Raw genomic sequence first — 22,187 nt, 5'->3', positions numbered from 1 at the left:
TTCCTTACGGACCTGTGCCTTGGTCCATGTTGTGCTTGAGGTTCGTTACTCCTATCACAGTTGGTAAAGCATCCAGGAGGAAACACCAATTGTTTGGGTTCCTAGGAGGTTTTTATTTGCTTTCTCTTCCAGTTATATGCATATCTACCAAGGAAGAAATTGTAAGGTTTTTTCAGAAAACATTTTTGGAAATTATCCATCTATCAATAGTAAATAGCCTATGTTAAACAATGTTGAGTTCGCTTAAGATAATACCCTCTAGACCCTTAACCTGTAGATTCATGAATTTGCTTAACTCTCTGAACATTATCTTCGGGCAATATCTTTGTTGTTGAAGGAGAGATAATGTGTCACATGTTCTCAGAATAGAAACATAGAATATAAGATTAGAAAGAAAACAATAAAGGTTTTACTAACCTTCCTAAAAGAATGTATCATGTGAATCACGAGCTAGGTGTTGTTGGGGCTGGAACAAGGCATCGAAGTTCCAGAAGCTGCCAATCAAAACATTCAGATGTAAAATTTAGGGTGAGAGCAGACATGTGCTGCTACTTGCCACACACATGGTGAGTAAAACCTGTTGGATTTAATACTTTTAAAGATAAAACTCTATCATCTAAATAGCCCATATAAGAAAGAATCAAGGGAACATGTAGATTAACAATATGATTCGAGATTTAGAAAATATATATTTTTTAATGTCACTTTATTCATGATGAGCACTGTTCAGAATTTAGAACAAAAGTTTCTTTTCAAGATTCACCACATAAAGAACCTTTCCAAGAGGATTTTTCTATCATAACAAAATAAAAAATAGCTCCATTAGTTACTTCACTATGATTCAAAGGCCCAATGATACAAGTTACAGAAGACAATACCATCTTTGAATACTAACAGAGAACAATCTAAAGCTATATTTTTCTCTTTATAGAAAGGGGAAAATTTTGGTTTCTGAAGTTAAATCTTAAGGACTGCAATATCCAAAGTCTAGGGAATTTCTTTGATTTACAGTTATACTAAAGATTTGTTAAAGGCACCAGCCTGCAAACTCTTCATAACATTTGTTTCGCCTGCTTGCTTGAAAGCATCAGCAAAGAGCAGAGCTTTTTTATTTTTCTTTTAGTTGGAAAAGGGTGGTACAGAGAAATTATTATTGACAATCTTCTTTCAAGTATTATTCTATAAATTATGTTTATTGTTATTTATACATATATTTCTTAAAAGGAAATACTACCTCCGTCCCTAACCTAAATATAAGATTCTTTTTTTCAAGTTGTTTTATATATTAATTATTTTTTTTATCAGAATATCTTTAATTATTTTACAATAAATATTATGAATTATTAAAAAGATAAATACATTCTCACTCTTATAAAAATGAGTGAAAATCACTAACACACATTGATTAATTAATTAAATAAAAAGTAATTTTTTAAAAAAAGAAAGATTATGGATTCCAATCATTTTAATAATAATTTTATTATATAAACTTTGTATTAATTATTTTACAAATTGACACTCGGTATGAATCTTATCAATTGTCCTAAGGATATTTTTTATTTTTATCAGTGTTGGGTGTAAAAGAAAAATGGAAGAAAATCCCATAATCCCTACCTAGACAGGTTTACCACAAGCCTGTGTCACTGTCCGGTGAACACAGCGTCGACATTAGGGTAAGGACTGAAGTCGGAGATGCTGCGGGAGTCGCCGGAAGTAATTTTCCCAGGGTGGTTTTATTGAAGAGATCTCAGCCATTAATTTTAATCTACGTTGGAGATTTATTTAAATCCACAGACACTCTCCAAAATCTCTTAAATTTCTCCGCCCATAAATAAAACTCAACAACTAACGATCCTTAATTTCTCCACAACACAACACAAACTATGGTGTTCCTTAATTGCTCCGCCCATTGGCATATTTCCCTCCTATAAATAAATTCTCAATCTTTTTCTTCTTCATTTTTCATTTTTCATTTATTCATCTTTCTTGGGTGATCCAATGCCTATGGCGACGACCCATTTCCAGGGATTGGGAGTTGTGACCCCATCATTCTCTTCTTCCCACTCCAACAAGTTCCTGCTTTCTTCTCGTTCAGGTTCGCTTCTTAAAAAAAATCCCTTTTTCTTTTCTTCTTCAAACTGCTAATTGAGATTTTTGTTTTGACTTTTAAATGTTTCTTTGATTGGTTCAGAGAGGAAAGATGGCATATTTATGGTTAGATCTGATGCAGCAAGGGTTCTGAAGACTGAAGGTCGTAAGCATGAATTGTTGGTTACTAATGCAGTTGCAGTGAGTTATCAAATTCCATTCCCTTTTTTTCCCTGTTTGGTTTGGGATCAATTCAAGTTTGTAAATTGTGTTTATTGGTTCTTTGTTTATAGACAAAGGGAGGAGCCAGTTCTGCGGCTTCTACCTCAAAATCTGGATCTGGGTATGTCTCTTTCAGTCTTTCTACAATTACTTGCTGTCGTATTTCCGTGTTATGGACATTTAAGCATATTTTTTTTAATGAGATGAAGCTTTTCCTTATTCATTCGAATTAAGCATCGCTTTAGGTATAGATGAAAATGGAAGCATTGGGAAGAATGTGGCAAACTGGCTACTGCTTCATCCTATCATTAACACATTTTCATCCTTTCATAAATGAGATGAAAGTAGGTCGACAATTGTTGTTACTATCTTCTGGGTTTTTTGTTTTTTTTTATAAATGCTTCTTGATAATGGATAATTTTATTCCTTTCACTTTAGGTTTTTAATTTCCTGATGAATAAGGGGACATATTCCATCCCCTGAAGCAAAAGAATAAATATGCTCCATAGAATTGACTAAACAAACCTTTCCCTCTATGCCAGATTCACACAGACTAAAGACATCCTATTCCTATATGTTAAAATATCTAGACTCTAGAGGATATCTCATAATCCATGTCAAATAGGAAACAAATATGAAAACCACTCATCCTAGATACTTTAAGATATTCCTATTATAATGATGTTATGAGATGTATCCTAGATATTGTAACTTAAGCTATTGGGGTACTTGGTCAGTTGCATGATATCAAAGATTCTTTGCAAGTGATGAGTTTGATTCTTTCTTCTAAATAAAGTGTAAATTTCAGTGCAAGGTTGGCCAGCCTCAAGCATTCCTGCGCGAACTAACAACTTAGAATAAAATTGTTCATGTGTTTTTACCCGATATTTTAAGCTTTTGAAATAGTTGAGTTCATGTCACTTCACAATTCATTGTAATGCAACAACTCATTATCCCATGATACCCACAATACTTCACATTCTCGCTAAGATAGTAAAGATATCGTTACAATGTTTATTGTTGTTTTCAAGATTCTTGCTTTTTTTCTTTCACTATACCAAATGTCCACAAAAGGTAATCAAAGTATAAGGCACAACCTCCCAGTTAAGTGATAGGTCTTGACTGACTGAAACTAGGAACTGGCAAACAAACATAAGATGAAATGAGATGAATGAAAAAATAATCTGGACTCCCTTATTCAATGGCCAAAACAAAACAGACAAGAATGTAAAAAATGATTGATGCGTACTTTAGATAGATAGATGAAGAGTCTGAATTGGTGGCCCCTTGATGTGGTACTTCAAAACTTTTGTGTAGAAAACAGTAGACAATCTTCTTGTAGAGTGTAGACCAAGGATCAGATTACTATCAAAATTTAGGGATGACAACTTCTTTAGGTCTGAAAGAGTGCAGTAACAAAAAAGAGTTAAGGTGATGATGGTTGAAAACTTTTGGGATATTCTAGTAATTTCTAATTCAGAATAGTCAATACATGAAATTGCTAAAAGCATTTTTTTTTGTTTCCTATTATGAGTTATGACCAATAATGATGGAATTAACCATGCATGCATTTTATTTTTAGGCATGAACTTCTCCTTTTTGAGGCCCTACGTGAAGGTTTGGAGGAAGAAATGGAGAGGGATCCTTGTGTATGTGTCATGGGTGAAGATGTAGGTCATTATGGAGGATCTTATAAGGTGACTAAAGGCCTTGCCCCAAAGTTTGGGGACCTTAGAGTTTTGGATACCCCTATTGCTGAGAATGCCTTTACAGGGATGGGCATTGGAGCTGCCATGACTGGTCTGAGGCCAGTTGTTGAGGGCATGAACATGGGATTTCTACTTCTGGCATTTAACCAGATCTCTAATAATTGTGGCATGCTGCATTACACATCTGGAGGCCAGTTCAAAATACCAATTGTCATTCGTGGACCTGGTGGAGTTGGGCGGCAACTTGGAGCAGAGCACTCACAGCGATTGGAGTCATATTTTCAATCAATCCCTGGAATCCAGATGGTGGCTTGCTCAACCCCTTACAATGCCAAGGGCTTGATGAAAGCTGCAATCCGAAGTGAGAATCCCGTGATTCTTTTTGAGCATGTTTTGCTTTATAACCTCAAGGAGAGAATTCCAGATGAAGAGTATGTATTGTCACTCGAAGAAGCTGAGATGGTTAGGCCTGGGGAGCATGTCACAATATTAACCTATTCCAGGATGAGGTATCATGTCATGCAAGCTGCTAAGACACTGGTGAACAAGGGGTATGACCCCGAAGTGATCGATATCAGGTCTTTGAAACCGTTCGATCTTCACACAATCGGGAATTCAGTGAAGAAGACACACCGTGTGCTAATTGTGGAAGAGTGCATGCGGACAGGTGGAATTGGTGCTAGTTTGACAGCTGCAATTACCGAAAATTTCCATGACTATTTGGATGCCCCTATAGTATGTTTATCCTCTCAGGATGTACCAACTCCTTATGCTGGAACATTGGAGGAATGGACAGTAGTTCAACCTGCTCAGATTGTCACTGCAGTTGAGAAACTCTGCCAGTGATTGCTACAAAACACTAGCAATTGTGCTTGTTAAATTAAGCTAGAATTTTCATCATGGCTTTCTCTTTACCTTTTATTTCTTAAGTCTCCCATAACGTAAATTGTTATTTAACTTTTGTTAATCTTTGCATTTTTTTTCTTAAAAGAAGAATATTTAGAACCCTCAAGCCAATCCAACTCCTTCTCAACTAGTTCATCTACATCATTTGTGTGGTGTGTGTAAGAGTTGGGCAAAGCCCTATTACTAGGGAGATATTTATAGTCAGTTCTGAATCCCGCAAATCTGTTATAGATCCACTTTTTTTTTTAATTGACTCGTATGGATGTAGTTCTCATCGATTTTAAATATGCTATTCAATATATAGTAGCTATGGAATTGCACTGCTGCTAAAAGACAGCTGATTTTTTTGTGTTCACGTGATATCTTTATGCGTATTTATCATTTTGTGACGACAACAATTGAGGAAATTCAGTTGTTGCTATGGCGTTTCAATTTTTTCTTAATATTTCTGCAGCTACTAACTTTTAGCTCTTCATCGAGAATATGTGCATGAAAATTTAACCGTTCATACGTATTAAATTCTTATTGCATAGCTCAATTCTTAGGTTCATAATTATTCTCTCTTTTTTAACAAAAGTTAGACTTGCTTGCTTATGAAATTCATTCTAGGTGTTAACTTGTAGATTTTTATAAAACCCACTCATATTATATATCAAAAGTCATACTTAATCATTCAAATAAAACTAGTTCTTTTAAATTAATTTTTGAAGCCCCTTAATTCTATTCACTTGGTTAACAAATTTGCTTGCAAGTTTTTAAAACATTCCTTTCCGGTTTCTACCCCATGGGGATCACTTAAGGCACCACTTTAGTGGTATGGTCTCCCCCGAGTCCTAGTAGGTCTAACATAAAAATTAAAAAAAGTAACTTTTGAATTATACATGTAAATCAATTCTATTTAAGATCAGTTTTTTTTTAATTACTTAAAAGATAAAATATGAAAAATAATTTTCGGTTTAAAAGAAATCATTAACCTTTTTCTTTTCTTTTCTTTGGTTTATTAAATTAATAAGATTGTCTTTTTCAATTTTTGGTTGGATGGGAGGTGGCTGATAAATGAAGCATGCATTTGCAATTGCATGTCAATGATTAAGTCATGATGTAAACTGAAGTTTTGAATGACATATAGACGGTAACTCATGCAGATATCGATATCTAGCTAACTTATAGTTAAGCAATGTCTATAATTCATGACTGACCAATTTGAATGCGACCCACTCATATTTAAAGGGCATGTTTCCAATATCTAAGTGTATCTTTTGTCTTCCATTTCAGTTCTGTGACCCACTTGTTTTGTGTCAAAGGAATCAAAATAGATTATTGTTATTAAATTTTGAATGGGAAAGTTGTTGCACTTTCCAGCCATGGGATCCACAATCTTCATTCTCATGGTAGTTTCAGTTTACGGTTTTGTGGACCATGGTAGCTCTTTGTCAAGACACAAGATTTTGGAAGTTGAGAGAAAATTAAATCATCTTAGAAGACACTCCTTAAAAACTATCCAGGTAAATAAAATTATCTAAATCATAGCTTTATTGGGTTGTTTTTAACTCCATTATATGTTGGGAAACACCTAATAGGTCCTGTATCTCACCAGGCATATCAGTGAAAAAACAATTTGAAATTAGATATACTAGAGAATATCAAATAGTATTGAGTGAGAATGTTTTCTAATTGGTCGTTTCGTTTCTATAGAAGCTTAACTAATTTTATGTTATTACTAATTTTTTTCTTCATGCTTGTAGAGTGAAGATGGGGATGTCATTGATTGCATTGACATTAATAAGCAACCAGCTTTTGATCATCCTGCATTGAAAGGTCACAAGATCCAGGTGAGTCACATTTGATTCTTTGTTTATACCATATCTTTTGTTATTTATAGGGCTAACTTGCTAGACTAATTACAGCTTGCATATACATAATCAGATGGCTCCCACTTACAATTCAGCTAAGAAGGACAAAACAGTAGGGACCAGAACTAGAAATAATGCAAAGAGTGGCAAAATGATGAAGCAAAGGACTGAAGGGTCATCTGTGACGGTGACTTCCTAAGTGTGGCAGAAAAGTGGAAGATGTCCAGAGGGAACAATACTTGTTCGAAGAATTAGAGGAAGAGACATGCTAAAGGCTAATTCAATTGAAGACTATGGAAGGAAGAAGCCAAGCTTCTCTCACCAACATGTTGGTCAACGGAATAAGAATCTCATCTCCTTTGCACAACTTAAAAACCACTCTGTAAGTTCGTTTGTGTTATAGTGCTATTCAATGCAACAACAGAAGTCTTATATCTCCTGATGGAGTAGGTTACATGAATTATTACATGGTATCATTTGACTCATTTAAAAATCAAATATTGAGACATTAGTATTTATCCTAAAATCTTTTTTAACAACTCCTTTTGATGGTATCATTTGACTCATTTAAAAATCAAATATTGAGACATTAGTATTTATCCTAAAATCTTTTTTAACATTATGTTCTTTTGTCTCTCTTCCCCTTTTACCATTGGTCTAAAAACTATATAAATTTACTTTCACAGCTATTTCTTTTGACGATTTTCTTCTAGTGACACTTTTGAATAAGCAGCTTAATTAACTAGTTATTTAACAAACTCTTATTACATGAGTATTTGTTTATAAGTTTAATTGTGAGACTTATTCAAATAAATTAAAGAGATTATAGTGATAAAATTATTTTATTTTGAATGATCATGACACCATCCGTTTTATTGACTCAGCCCATATAAAGAATTTTTGAACGGATTCAAGTCTAAGAAATCAAACCCAATACATTTTAAGGACGGATTTAGATTATACTTTGGGTGGTCTCGATTCGATCCCATATATATCCTTTTAAATAGTTATATATTAATAATATAATTTCTTAACTCAATAAATAATGTTTTGTCTAATATTATATTATAATTATAATTATAAGTATATTTGTTTTTAAATATATATTATAAAATATATCTTAATTATATATTTATATATAATGTAAAGATTAATATATTATGGCAACAAGTTAAGTTGATTTTATTTTACCTTATATTTGTCGGTCTTAATCAAATTGGATTCGAGTTTATAAAATTGACTCTATCAAAATAAATTATAAAAATTCATATAAATCCTGCCCAACCCGTTATGTGAACGCCCTTATTTATTCTTATTGAAAAGACTATTTCATAAACCACTTTTATAACAATAAATAAACTTTTAGATTACCTTTAACACATATTTTATCATTAAGTAAAATATCATGTTGTTCCTAATAATAGAGAGTGAGGTTGGGTTATTGAGTTGGGTTCCGCTACTTGAGAGCCAAAGGAGACATCAAAGTGTGCAACCCTTCTGTTGACAAGGATGATGAGTACAGCACTTCCCAAGTATCTCTCTTAACAGGGCCATACAAAGACTTTGAGTGTGTTGAAGCTGGTTGGGCGGTAAGAAAAGTAACTTCTACTTCTTTTTTTATGCATCAGAATATAACTTGTGCTTAAACACAAAGTTATTGTAACATTTTATGAATGCATGGAAAATGCACTCCAACTTAAAGTATCATTTTCTGCATGTTCTATAGCTCCCTCATGCTTCAACTCGAAGTCATATGTCGTTGCACATATTTTAGTGTTTATTGTTTAAACCTTTTTCAGCTTTGAAAAATTCATTATCTCTTTGTGCGTTAAACTTGTTCCAGGTCAATCCCAGTGTGTATGGAGATAGGCAAACTCGGTTATTTGTATACTGGACAGTAAGTTTGCAATTGCATCAACCTTAAAATTTAATTTAATTATATACTAATCCTTTATATACTAATTCTTTGTTTGGGGACATAAAGAAGAGGGAACCAAAATTTGTGAATTACTAATTCTTAGTCTAATTAATATGTATATGCTACATGATATTTAGATTTATTGTCAATTTTTATTAATTTGTTCTAATTTTTTGGGGCATTGTAATTTTGGGACACCAATTTTTGCAGGCTGATGCTTCAAACAAAACGGGTTGCTTTGATCTGACTTGTCCTGGATTTGTTCAGATTAGCAATTGCCCTGGGTGCAGCAATTTATCCCATATCAATTCCTGGTGGGCTTCAAAATACATAATAATTATTTACATCTATAAGGTGAGCGGCATGTTTGGTAACAATTATTTTAGGGGAAATAACAGAATGTTTTTAAAAAAAACTCTCTCAAAAAACTGATAAAATTAAGAGATTAGTTTTCTTAAATAAGCTGAAGTGAACTTACATAAGATAGATAGATGGAGCATAATTCATTTGGATTTCCAATTTTTTTTAAAAATTAGAATGTACCAACATGCATGTATGGTATTTATTGACTTTTATAATAAATATTTTAAGTCATACTTATGATTATTTTTTATTAATTGATTATTTAAAAAAGAATTAACTTTTCGAATTTTGGATACAAGAATTCAAATTTAATAGGTAATTTTAGTATTCAAGGAATTTTCTTTCAAAATCTTATAATGTAATAACTAAAATTGTCATTGATAATGATGATCACATAAAAGAAATACATAACCCAATATCATTGTAATTACATGCATCATTAACCAATGAGACGGTAAAGCATGTACTAATATTACGAATTTATGTGTTTTGGTTAAAAGACCGAAAGTAGCAAAGTCTTGGGTAAAAACTACATTTGATGTGATATATATAAAAAATGCAAATAGTCCATGAAAGAAATATTAATTATTCATATAAACCGCTAAATGGTAAATGGTCCGAAAATATTTAACGAGCAACTAGCAATTCCGTTATACTTAAAAAAGTTTTTTTTAGAGGCTTAAAAAAGTTATTATCATGTCTTTTTTGGACAAATCATATAATTTTATGATTTCATAATAATCAGGTTATGAATCACAACGTATAGAAATTAAACTCTTTTCTATTTTTTTTTTCTTGTCATTTTCTTTTACATTAGGATCCCTATACCAATAATTGGTGGGTGCAATATGGTGAGAAGACAAACATAGGTTATTGGCCACCTGAGAAACAATACGTTACAATGCGGAATGTGTGGAGTGGGGGGTGAAGTTTCAGTTCCACTGTTGGGCACACTCCTCACACTGCAACACAAATGGGCAATGGACAATTTGCTTCAGTTTTTGATGAGTCGTCTATAATAACAAGAATGAGAATTCATGGCGCCCTTGAAGATCCCTGAATATGTTGCTTATTTCTCGGATGAATATAACTGCTATGATGTTTGGTTTGTGTCAGATTATATTGAAGATCCTGAGTTATATTACCGAGGGCCTGGTCAAAATCCAAAGTGCCCTTAAGTGATCCCTAACTAATGGGTACCCATTACAATTTAGGAGGATTAAGCAAGGGAGGAAATTTCTTATTATCATCTCTTTTTCTTTTTTTGAAGAATGAATTATCATTTTTTGTTTCTTGTTTGATGACATATTATGGGGTTTCTTGGATTATCCAGAAGAAAAAAATTGTAGTGACTAGTTTAGAAGTTAACAAATTACAATTGTTAGAAAAAAATATAAGTCTATATTTTAGTTGCATTAGTTATTTACGAGGTTTAAGCACTATGTTGTTGTTTTAATATCTTCAAATTCTGTTCAATATTTTAAGGGGTTAGTTTTTCTTTTTCACACATCATAAATGGAGGGTAAAAAAAGAGATATTTTTTTGGGATCAAAAAGCTTATTTCATTTCCAAATGAATTTTAGGGTAAATACAATCGGGAACATCATAAAAAATTTGGTGACCAGCATAAAAACTAGAGGACCTAACAAGGCTATGAGCCACAAAGTTTACTAGTCTCCTGACAAAGCCAATAGTAAAATTTGGCAACAAAAGTAAAGGAAGCTTTATTTGTTTCACTAAGCTTAGCTTCCAAATTCTGGCAAGTCTTGATCTCCTTTCTGAATTGCCAAGACTAGACGCTTATAACCTACTTCAATAAGGGCATGTTAAATCAGCTGCTCCTGCATCCAATTAATAGCCTCCAATAATACCATCGCCTCTCCTTCATGTGGTTGCAGCAGGACTCCATGTATGTTCGTTTTTGCCATCATAAAACAGTTTGGTTCCTGTAGACAGTTTTATCTTATACTATCCCATATTAGCCTCCATACCTTCGCATAGCGAAGAGCCTCTGGGCAATGGGGTACGAAGTTTTATCCCATATTAGCCTATTCCTACCCTTCCATGTACTCCAAAGAACCATCGCAAATGATGCTACTATGATCTTCCAACACAGTAAGGAACTTTATTTTTTTGAAGGCAAAAGAGGCTAGCTGAAGCAAAGCAACTCGGAACATTCCAACTATGTTGGCACCCTCAAAGCTGCAAATCCATAACCAGCAAACCATAAACTCAAAGATGAGCTCTGGCAAATTCTCCACACCTACAATAATCGAATCAATAAGATGCCATAGACCAGCTTCCACTCAACATTGTCTTGCATAGTTGCAGTCTATAAGGACATGCCATGCATTTTCCAAGTTCTCCTCACACATGACACATATTCCCTCACACTGAACTCCCCTTATTTGAAGGTTTATTCGAGTTGGATGAACATTGCGACATGCCATCCAGAGAAAAGTAATGTAAAAAGTGTGAAGAGATGTAAAACAGGGGAAAAAATTAAAAGAATGAGAGAAGCAATCAATGATTTGGTAGGAAAAAAAATATAGAAATAAAAACTAATGTAAAAAGTGTGAAGAGAAAACCAAAATTCATATTTAAATACCATCTATAAACTAAACATCGAACAAGTAATAATATTCACATAAATATTGTCAGAATTTTTGTAACATTGAATTCAAATTACACTGGAAGTGTATATATAAAAGACAAATACTAACCCGTTAAGAAACCAGACAAAGAAAAAAATATTAAAATGCTAAAAATTACACTACTCAATATTTTTTTACACTTTCCTATTATTTCCACAGTAAATATATTCTCTTTTAAATTTTTTAACAATATCCTTAAAATACGAGATAACAAGACCCTACATAAAAAAAAAGTTAATGTTGGAGTGTTATATATTTATTTTTTTATCAACTTTTGGAGAAAGAATAAATCGTATATTTTCTCCAAAATAATTCGTTTCATGTATACACTTTGTCTTAGTTATTGAATCTTACAAAAAATTTCTAATATAATGCAACCAAAGGACTGTCAAACACTTCCAATCTAATGTGAACCGACAATCATTTCCCTACTAGTCAAGCAATATATAGGGGATAAAACTCAATTTCATTGAGCCAAATGAAAAATGACACTACACGGAGACACCATCCACTAATATTAAATTTGATCAATTTTAACATTCCATTGTAGTTATAACAATATCTACATTCGAATATGTTGTAAGAAAAAGGACATAAAGGAAGAGTAGAATAAAACAGCAAGATACATATTACCAAACAACAACAAAGTACAGGACTTGACGCACTGTACAAAATCAACTCAAATAACTCCACCTCCATAAACAGCACTAGACTAAATCATGTTGTTTTCTCTCTTCTTGAATGGATTGAAAAATTCTAGCTGCTGATTCCGTCGCTGATTTCCGGTTATGTGGTACAACTTTGATGACTTGTGTTTGCTGTCTAGTTTCAACAGCTTGAAGAGAAAGAGAATGTGCATCATTTCCTTCAGCTATTTTCCCTGCTCTGATTCCCTGTGCCATTTCACTAGGACTGCTTATTGTGCTCCCTTGTAACCCTCTCTCCTTAGACGCCTGAGATTTTTTAACATGTAGCGTAGCTCCATTCTTCAGAACTGGCAGGTTAGATGAGCTTTGGTTATGATGAGTGTTAAAATCGGTTCCCTCTATATATGAATGACCATTTTGACCATGAGAACCTTGTGCAGCAAACTGGTTCACCTGTTCAACAGTTGATCCTGATGTTGCTTGATTCACTACTGGCATGCCAAAGGAAGGGAAGTAGGCATGACTGGCTGGAGGGACAAACGGTGAAACCCCAACTACTGGATGAGAAGCTGGGAATTGATAGGCAGGATTCATGAAAGTAGCACCGAGAGGTGCTTGCCCGAATGGCCCGCCGCATCCTCCATTCATTGTTCCCATAAATCCAGGCCCAGGATATGGCTTGTAGACAAGCCCTTCAGAAGGAGACATGACAGGAATTAACCATTGATGTCCAGGTGCCTGATTGAAACACCAGGGACTTGTTTTATTATCAGAAGCTTCATTTGCCTGGTGTGGAGTTCCTGAAAATGGGGTGTGATTTGTATGGTGGCTACCATTTTTCGGGGACGAAAAAGATTTTTTTTTCGCAACTGCATTCTCAGCTGAACATTCTGTTTTATGGTTTAGCTTTTCAGAATCGTTTTTCTGCTTAGGATTTTGTTGCTGAGGCTCTACAACCACTTCCAATGAGATATTTTTATTTTTAGGAGGAGAACCCATCAAAGGAAATTTTCCCATGAAAGCACCATCTTCAAGCAAAACATCCGGTGATGCAGCAATTAGCTGTTGGACCTGTTTAAATTAAAAGAATTAATGCGAGTGTGAATGAACAGACTTGAAGAGTGAACCTCCAAGTCCATGTGCTCGTGCGTGAGGGAAAAGTTAACATGCTTCCTGTTTTGGACTAGCACAAGAGATCCTTTTTACCTTAATCAGTCTGTGCAATTCAAACACTTGGACTGCAAACACACTCTGTTGACTGTAGAGAGGAATGAGAGTTCAATCAAGAAAATTGCACAATACTCATCCAAAAGGTAAAATCTCCTCTAAAGCAAGTATTTTTATGCACTTTCTTACTTCAAAGGAGCCAAGAAAAAGCCCATACATATGCCAAATAAGAAAAAGCCCATATGAAATATTTGTGCAGTTTTGTCGATTCCAGTTCAAAATAAAGACTAGACTCAACCAGGAAGCATAAAACAACCAATCAAACATAGTCATCTTTTCTGGGTATGTGTATATGGACTATTAGATGGCACAATACCAAAGTAAACTACAGTTACAATGTGTACCATTATAAAGAAAAATCCTAATCACAATCCCTAAATGTCTAACACAGAAAATTAAGACACTAGAAAATGGGGGAAGAAGAAAAGAAAAATCCCTTTGTTGTAAGCCATAAGTCCATAACATCTATTGATGACTCATCAATCATATACTCTCCAAGTGTCCCTGTACTCCATGGGATCATCCTGCATTACTCGGTCCTTTCTTAGCCCAAGTCCTTCAGTGCAGTAAGGGCAAGTAGTATAGTAAGGGAACTCACCCCAGTGGTCTCATGGAGAATCAAGTTAGACGAAACCAAGAGAGGAATATTTCAAATAGTGAAATGATCTGCTGTCAGAAGAAGGGTACCCCTTCAACACAGTACAATATTCTAAGACTGCTCATCATCCTGTTGTAAGACGATCCAGTATCCACCATTAAAAAACTATCAAGGACTTTATAAAAAACCAATTTAGAAGGGACCCCAAGATGATAAGATTTTATTTCTTCAAAGCCACATACACAACTCCTCAAATGAAAATATTGAGGCCATTTACCTAGTATAGTTACAATGCATAAAAGAAACCACTGCAGCTCTGCATTTTTAGAAATAGGAAAAAGGAAAAATACCAGCAGTAAGTGGTAATAAGGCAAAATTTGACATATTTTGCAAACCACACCTCATATCCAAATCAAATATGCACACAAAAACATGAAGGGGGTCAAAATAAGGATAGTCAAATCAGAAGACAATTCAAAGTTAGTGTTTTTATTCTAAAATTCTGCACATATGAACGTAGGAAACAAGTTTTATGACTTTTTGCATGACAAAAACATAAAATTATAATATACACAACTCAAAAATTACAAAATACCAGCCAGCTGAAACATGTAAGAGAAACCACTTATCATAAATCAGTAAAGGAATTCACAGATAAATAATTCAAGTTTGATATCACCACACCACAGAAACACCTGCTACCAACAATCAACAAGACTTACTTGGCAATTTTTCTTCTTGCTTTCCAGAAATGTTTTTGACCTAATATCCCTACAACATCATCAGGAGAAACTATCAGACTTGATAAATTTGTTACAGTGGAGATCTTGGAAATGTTGTCACTTTCATCAAAATTCCCCTTCTGTATCGGGCCTCCAGTCCGAGTATCGTGATATTCAGCATCATTGGTAGCCTCAAGTGGGTGAGTTTGGTTCGCTGCAGAATGAAAACAGCCTCTTGGTACGAGCGCATTTCCATTATCCATATCCCTTGTAGAGTTAAGGAGATCACCACCATGCTCGATGTCATTGGATTGGGACCCAGCCACACACTCCTTCTGTAGGCAAGCATCATCCTGATGTAACCTGTTTATATTTGGCACAGAATAATCTTGATCCTCTTGATTTGGAATCACCTTGGCTTGCATCACTAGACTGTCAATAATTTCTCCACTTGATTTGGGTTTGACAGACAATTTTAGTTTCTGTCTACTTGAGCTTACATGTGGATTTGCCTCATTCCCCTTCCTCGCATCTTTTCTCATATCAGCAGGAAGGAAGCCAAATTGTGTTGTATCCTTGTCACCACCATTTTGCACAGCAACTGAATAACAAAAATTCCTAGCACCAAAAGGAGTCAATTTTTTCCCATTAAAACTCTCCAGCATTTTATCATTGGATTGATCAATCCTCGAGCAAGTGTACACATGAATGCCATCATCTACTTTTTTTCTCCGTTCAAGTTGCACCAATGAAGTGTTTGACCTTGCTCCATCATCAGATTGGCGAGAAATATAACTTCTCTCACGGCCATTTCCCTGCAAACGCATCAATTCATGTTAGAAATATACATAAATCCATTCATAAACTTCACCAAACATCTTAAATTTTTGGCACAGTTACTCATTAACATGAGAACTGAGCAATTACAATGAATCAATTGAGTACTTCAGTCATCACCACACCATTCTTTTAAATAAAAGTCCGATTAAGAAAACAACAAGAGCTGACATACAATCCAAACAAATTAGTCTTATGAGGGATGAGATTATTTTATATGGTTTTGGAACGGTAAACTTGTTAACAACAAGTTGGTATGATAGGCAGATAACCATGCCCCTTGAGCATACGTGGTCAGAGGTTCAATCTTATCAGGTCTGTACGTATGAAATAACATCTGTAGGGAGATGTCAGCCCCTTAAATGGATCTCAATACCTCAAGAGATTAGTCTCTAGCCATGTCCCTTAAGCATGTGGTAAGAGGTTCAATCTCAGGTCTGTATGTAAGGAATAAACATCTCTCCGGAGATATCAGCCGCTTAAATGGATCTCAGTACCTCGAGAGATTAGTTTGTGACTCTCGCCTGAACGATTTGTTTGAAGGACCAATGCAACACAAGTTGTACAAAAATTTATATTAACTAAAACAACAAACTCCTTGGCAGAACATAAAAAGGGTTTAATTAAGAATCCCCTAAATTGCTAAATTCAACTATACCAACACAAACCATTTTTCTAGGTCAAACAACTAAAAGAGTGAAGCATAAAGCCACAAAACCCAAGACTCACCTCAGTTGAGGAAGTTGGTGGAGGAACTATGTTAGAAGAAGAATTTGGTTTTCGTGGCAGGTGTGGATTGAACCTCTGAGATGGAATACTGAACTGTTCATAGAGGGCCATCTTGTTCCTTGGCGGTGCTCTTGGCCCTCCTTTCTCTGCATCATTTACATGCAGCCTTGGGAACATTGGCCCCGCCGACTTCTCTTCCTCGTTCCCTCTCTTCATCCTATTATCCCAATTTTCTCTTTATTTTATCTCAATTTGCACAAGGAGAGAGAAGAAGAAGAAGAAGAAAAAGCATAATCTGAATCGAATCTGAAAGAAAAAAATCTAAGATGGAGAAAGTGGAAGAAGAATAAGAAGGAGGAGTTGACGTGAAGAAAAAGATTGGGCAGCAGAAAGAAAAGTACGGGAAACGGAACAGCGGAGTTAGGGATTCTCAGACAGGGCTCCGAGGTGAGAGAAGATAGAAAAAGTGCGGTTTTGTGGACCCCACTACGACATATCTCTACACATGATTAGATTTTCTTGCCCAGATTGTTCGCTTTCCTTTTCTTTTCTTTATCCATTCCACATTAATTTTAACTAATTATCATTTATATTTTTTATTTTTTATCTAATAATAATAAATGTAATTTAGTTGAGAATACGTATTTAATTTATAAGAAATGATCTGAGTTTAATTCTGCAAACTATATTCTAAGGAAGAGTAATGAGTTTTTAAGTATAATTAAGACAAAAATACTAGGAGTCCTTTTCTAAATTATTTACTAAAAGATGACTGTTTTCAAACTATTTATTGAGGGTTTGTTTTTATTTACATTGCGCTAAAGGCCAGGGCTCAATTCAATGGGAAACTGACATGTGACATTGAGTTGTTGTGTCAAAAGTTTTTCGCAATGGGTTGCTACAGCTGTGGTGGCACAATCACTTTTGGACAGACTATGTTAGCGTATGTAGTGTTAACTGTCAGTATTGACTGCTTTCGGCAGCATGTGACCAGCTGAAAATGTATTGTGTCATGTCAGTTGGAGCAACCCTGTGGTCAAATTACCTAAGTACAATGTATTGCGCCATTACTATCGACGCAATACATGCCTATACATTCAGACACACTTTCTAGTACATTTTCGCATCTCTCCAAATTTCTTTCTCTCTATACTACAACTTTGTTGATATTTCTTTTGTGTGGTGAAAATCAGTAATATATTTATTAATTTTTTTATTAATTTGGATTTTTTTTATGTTATTATTGTTAATGAAAATTATTTCTGTAGGTTTTATTATAAAAATGAGTTCTTTGATTGTTGTTCTGGTTTATTTGAATGGAAGAATATTTGAAAGTGACGACGGCATTAGATTTGAAGGTCCTAAAAAGACTATTCAAATTAAACGTGGTGTAACTTTTGATGGGTTAAAAAAAAGAATTCATGATAAGGTAAAATTAGATAAAAATGAAAGTATATCTACTATGACTTGCCGATTTTTAGTTGCAAGTAAATATATTGCATTGCAAATTTGTGACGATGAAGATGTTGAAACAATGATTGAAAGTTTTCAACAACAACAAGAAATGGGTGTCATTGAATTGTGCGTTGAAGTAGATGTTGTCGGTGCTTCTGCATCGAATGTGACAAATTCGCTATTATCATGTGGGAATAATATAGCTGGCAATGAATGAAAAGTTCAAAGATTTGCAAAAAATTTAGATGAAGATTCTGACAATGACGATTACATAATATCTAATTCATATGTTGAGGACTCGCTAGATGAGGAGAAAGATATCGATGATATATCTGACACAGATAAAGAAGGTATATTTAATCAAATAATATTGTAATCTTATAATATTTTAATCTTATAATATGTTTTCATAAATAGTATACAGAAGAAACCCGTATTGGTATATAGTTTAAACCATTAATGGACATTAAATAGCACTAAAAGAGGCCTATTTTCATAAATACTTTTGAGAAAAAACCGTATATTAAGATTTATTTGTAGGTGGAAGTGAGACTGCATTTTGGGAATCTGCTTCTAATTATAGTAACATTAATTGGAGTCATCCCGGTGAAGAAGACATTTGTGGTTTCAATATGGGATCAACCTTCAATATTGGCCAAGAATTATTTGTTGGCATGGAATTTGAAAGCAAAAATGCAGTAAAAAAAATGCACTGCAACAATATGTTATGAAGGTGCACCAAAATTTTAAAGTTGTTGAATCAAAATCACAAAAATATGTTGTTTGCTGCGTAAATTGAAATGATGGCATCCCATGCCCTTTTTATATGAGGGCAATTGTATCTATAAAAAACTGGTACATGGAATGTTACGCAGTGGGAGGGACCACACACGTGTTTGAATATAAGTATAACACAAGACCATGACAAACTTGATTCTGATTTGATTGCTACTTGTGTAATAGGTATGATTTTAACTATTTTTAATTATTCATGTTTGTTTATCATTGATTTGGTTTATGTTGATAATTAATTTTTGTTATACAGTGGAAACTCTTTAAATTAATACTTGGTAAATTAATAAACTCTCTAAAATAATAAATTTGTTCGGTCCCGACTTGGGCCAATGTAAAAAATTGAAAAACTCGATAAAATAATAAGATAATAATTTTTCGTGAGATCCCTTTATAATTTTTTGTCCCAAGAAAATCATAAATTAATAATTCATAGAAACTAAAAAAAAAATATTACACTCTATCGAAATATGATTCAATAGTTGTCTGTTTTCCTTTAAAGTTCAAGTCTATTTGGAGCTCATCTCTAACTTTTCTTATTGCATACAATAGCTCAGGTGTTGTATTTTTGTATTGTATCATAAAGTTGTGAAGAGTGTTTGACGCCATAAGTGCTTCCTTTCGCGCAACAGGCTCCAAAGATACCGTATCATCTTCGCTGTCATCCTCTGCATTGTTCTCAATGATAGTACCCACAATACTCTAACACATTCATGTAATTTATATATGTCAAACTTGCTTAAGAATAAATTGAACACATTTGTTCCTCTTGTTTACATTTACTGTACTTCAAAAGTCATTATTGATTTCCAATGCATATGAACACAGTAGTTACTAATTTACGTTGAGTCCCAATGTTCGCTGCAACGTAATTCTAAGAGGCATAGACTAATTTGTCTTTTTGTTTGGTATGTATAGTATAATTACTTAAAAACTCTTTAAATTAATAATTATTAATTTATCAATAAATTAATAACTCTCTAAATTAATAAATTTCTCCGGTCCTGACATTATTAATTTATAGAGTTTTAACTGTAATTATTTTCATGAGGATGATTAAAGAAGATCCGTCATTGAAAATTTCTTTAATTCAAGAAAGGATCAGTGGTATTTTAACTATAAAATTTCATATAGAAAGGCCTCGAAGGCTAAACAAAAGGTCATTATGATTGAATATGGTGATTGGGATGAATCTTATGGCCAACTTTCGTCATGGTTGAAGCACATGCAAAATCATTATCCAGAATCATATTATCAAATATGTGACGATGATTTTGTAGTTGGCAATACGATGAGTCGTGAATACCATCAGTTTCATCAAGTATTTTGGACTTTCGGCCAATGTAAAGAGGCTTTCAAGTATTGCAAGCCAATCATACAAGTCGACGATACATTCTTGTATGGAAAATATCGTGGGACGTTGTTAATGGCAACAATACAAGATGGAAATGGCCATGTTCTTCCGCTCGCATTTGCTGTGGTTGAGAGAGAAACATTAACAGCATGGTCATGATTTTTGGCACACTTGCGTGAATATGTTACAGATAAAGATGGTATATGTCTCATTTCTGATCGTCATGCAAGTATAAAGTCAGTTGTTGCTAATGAAGCACTTGGGTGGCAACCTCCCCATGTTTACTGCGTACGACATATCGCAAACAATTTCAACCAGAAGTTCAAGAATGAGAAATAAAAACAAATGTTGAAAAAATTAGGTAAGATTTGACTTATAATATATCTTATTTTTTATGATAATTTTACTGAAATTGGTAATTGGTAATATGCAGGATACACTCCTTGCAAGCATATATTCGATAGAAATTTTGATAAATTTTGTGATTTGAGTCTTGCCATAAAAACATGGATCGACAAGATTTCAAAAGAAAAATGGACCATGACATATGAAAGAGGAGGGCGTAGGTACGGTCATATGACAACTAATCTATCTGAATGTGTAAATAAAGTTTTTAGAGGTTGTCGCAACATACCAATAACTGCCCTTGTGAAGTCAACATACAGTAGATGTCGATGGTATTTTGTAGACCACGGTTGTAAAGCTCAAAGAGAATTACAAAGCAATCAGATTTATTGCACAAAGGTTATGAAAGAGATTCAGAAAATCAAGAAAAGGTTTGTTCTCACATTGTCTACATTTATGACATTCAGAGAACAATGTTTGAAGTTGAGGAGGCTTACGATCCTATGTCTCAACGAGGTGGACAAAAGCGGTCAGTTAACTTAAACGACCGTTATTGTCAATGCGGTCAATTTAGTACTCACCATTATCCATGTTCCCATATTATCGCTACGTGTGGTGTTGTCAGCATCAGCTTCTATCAATACATAGATGTTGTATACACAAATGATCACATCTTACTTGCTCACTCTCCATCGTGGTGGCCCCATGGGAACGAGGATGCAATTCCTCCATTTGATGCATTGTGGACACTTGTGCCTGATCCAAGTTTTATTCGTATGAAAGGAAGGCCAAGATCAACACGGTTAAGGAATGAGATGGATTGGAGGGAACCTTCTCAAACTCGTAAAAAATGTGGTAGATGTGGTGTACAAGGACATAATCGACGCAATTGTCCTCTACAATCTAATCAGGGCAGTATATAACATAATAAATAAATAGTAAATTAAATAAAATGCAATATTAATGGACATTATAAATTAAATTAACACAAAAATTGTACCTGATGAAGTTCCGCTTTGATATAGGTACGGATATAGGGGCGACATTTGAGACAGCTCTTGGGTGAACTGATCAGGTGTGTAATACATTCCATGTTGTCGCTCTGGCATCACATGAATAACATGTGCTTCTGCATCCACACTTTCCCTACGTCGCCTTAAACCTTGGGTCTCCACACTCCTACCCAACATGTCAAACTGTTGACGTTCAAATTGTGGAACCGAAGGAGGAGCTTTTCGCGTGCCTCAATAATTCTATCCTCTTCCTCAACTAAAAGAGTCATCTTATCAAGGCATGGCGCCAGATCGTCCAAATTTGACACCCTTCTCCCATATGGGAACAACATGAACTGCATTGTTTCTATAATTTCACCCTGCATATAAATTCTTGTTAAATAATACATATATTTAGAAAATGTATGTAAATAATAACCATTTTTTAGAATATTAAAATAAATAAGTAAGACCTACAATAATTAATAAATATCATTAGTCCTCTTCTTGCATGTTGTCGGCTAATATGCAATTTGGTTTTACGCCTAAACCACTTCATATACTCAGAATTCACACTGAGGGGCCCAACTTGTGGTGGCGTTTCTTGAAACCGTCTTTCATAGCGACTATTCCATTCATTAAGCGCTGGCTGCGGTAGTTGCCTCCAATTATGTCCATTTTTTCCTTTTAGTGTTAGGCCATGTATATTGCTTGGTTGCAATTGAGGGCCAAGTATAGGTTGTTGTAGTCCAAATTGCCTCATGACTCTATCTGGC

General features: G+C 34.2%; 3 protein-coding genes across 3 annotated transcripts; 2 read left to right on the top strand and 1 right to left on the bottom strand.

The window, feature by feature from the left end:
• The first annotated feature begins 1,569 nt into the window (after positions 1 to 1,569).
• LOC100811513 (pyruvate dehydrogenase E1 component subunit beta) lies at positions 1,570 to 5,031 on the top strand. Its single transcript, XM_003544470.4, has 4 exons — positions 1,570 to 2,095; positions 2,192 to 2,289; positions 2,382 to 2,431; positions 3,893 to 5,031. Exons 1-4 carry the CDS (start codon positions 1,999 to 2,001, stop codon positions 4,863 to 4,865), a joined length of 1,218 nt encoding a protein of 405 aa, XP_003544518.1. The 5' UTR covers positions 1,570 to 1,998; the 3' UTR covers positions 4,866 to 5,031.
• Positions 5,032 to 6,289: 1,258 nt separating this feature from the next.
• On the top strand, positions 6,290 to 9,987 carry LOC102659514 (uncharacterized). The gene is made up of 6 exons (XM_041009016.1): positions 6,290 to 6,430; positions 6,671 to 6,757; positions 6,852 to 6,965; positions 8,622 to 8,675; positions 8,907 to 9,050; positions 9,877 to 9,987. The coding sequence occupies exons 1-6, from the start codon at positions 6,290 to 6,292 to the stop codon at positions 9,985 to 9,987; spliced, it is 651 nt and encodes a 216-aa protein (XP_040864950.1).
• Positions 9,988 to 12,235: 2,248 nt separating this feature from the next.
• ELF3B (protein EARLY FLOWERING 3b) lies at positions 12,236 to 16,972 on the bottom strand. The gene is made up of 4 exons (XM_014767012.3): positions 16,474 to 16,972; positions 14,908 to 15,722; positions 13,567 to 13,618; positions 12,236 to 13,431 (listed from the first exon to the last, which is right to left on the bottom strand). Exons 1-4 carry the CDS (start codon positions 16,687 to 16,689, stop codon positions 12,421 to 12,423), a joined length of 2,094 nt encoding a protein of 697 aa, XP_014622498.3. The 5' UTR covers positions 16,690 to 16,972; the 3' UTR covers positions 12,236 to 12,420.
• Positions 16,973 to 22,187: the final 5,215 nt, after the last annotated feature.

The sequence above is a fragment of the Glycine max genome, chromosome 14, assembly GCF_000004515.6.
Source record: "Glycine max cultivar Williams 82 chromosome 14, Glycine_max_v4.0, whole genome shotgun sequence".
Classification (NCBI taxonomy): Eukaryota; Viridiplantae; Streptophyta; class Magnoliopsida; order Fabales; family Fabaceae; genus Glycine; species Glycine max.
The sequence above is the reverse complement of the archived record's forward strand: the minus strand, read 5'-3'. Positions and strand labels throughout refer to the sequence as shown.

Coding starts and splice junctions, on each gene's coding strand:
- LOC100811513 (XM_003544470.4), top strand. CDS start 1,999: ATGCCTATGGCGACGACCCATTTCCAGGGATTGGGAGTTGTGACCCCA. Junction 2,290..2,381: donor TGGTTACTAATGCAGTTGCA/GTGAGTTATCAA, acceptor CTTTGTTTATAG/ACAAAGGGAGGAGCCAGTTC. Junction 2,432..3,892: donor ACCTCAAAATCTGGATCTGG/GTATGTCTCTTT, acceptor TTTTATTTTTAG/GCATGAACTTCTCCTTTTTG.
- LOC102659514 (XM_041009016.1), top strand. CDS start 6,290: ATGGGATCCACAATCTTCATTCTCATGGTAGTTTCAGTTTACGGTTTT. Junction 6,431..6,670: donor ACTCCTTAAAAACTATCCAG/GTAAATAAAATT, acceptor TCATGCTTGTAG/AGTGAAGATGGGGATGTCAT. Junction 8,676..8,906: donor GGTTATTTGTATACTGGACA/GTAAGTTTGCAA, acceptor CAATTTTTGCAG/GCTGATGCTTCAAACAAAAC.
- ELF3B (XM_014767012.3), bottom strand. CDS start 16,689: ATGAAGAGAGGGAACGAGGAAGAGAAGTCGGCGGGGCCAATGTTCCCA. Junction 13,619..14,907: donor GCAAGAAGAAAAATTGCCAA/GTAAGTCTTGTT, acceptor TCCTCTCTACAG/TCAACAGAGTGTGTTTGCAG. Junction 13,432..13,566: donor AATTGCACAGACTGATTAAG/GTAAAAAGGATC, acceptor TAATTTAAACAG/GTCCAACAGCTAATTGCTGC.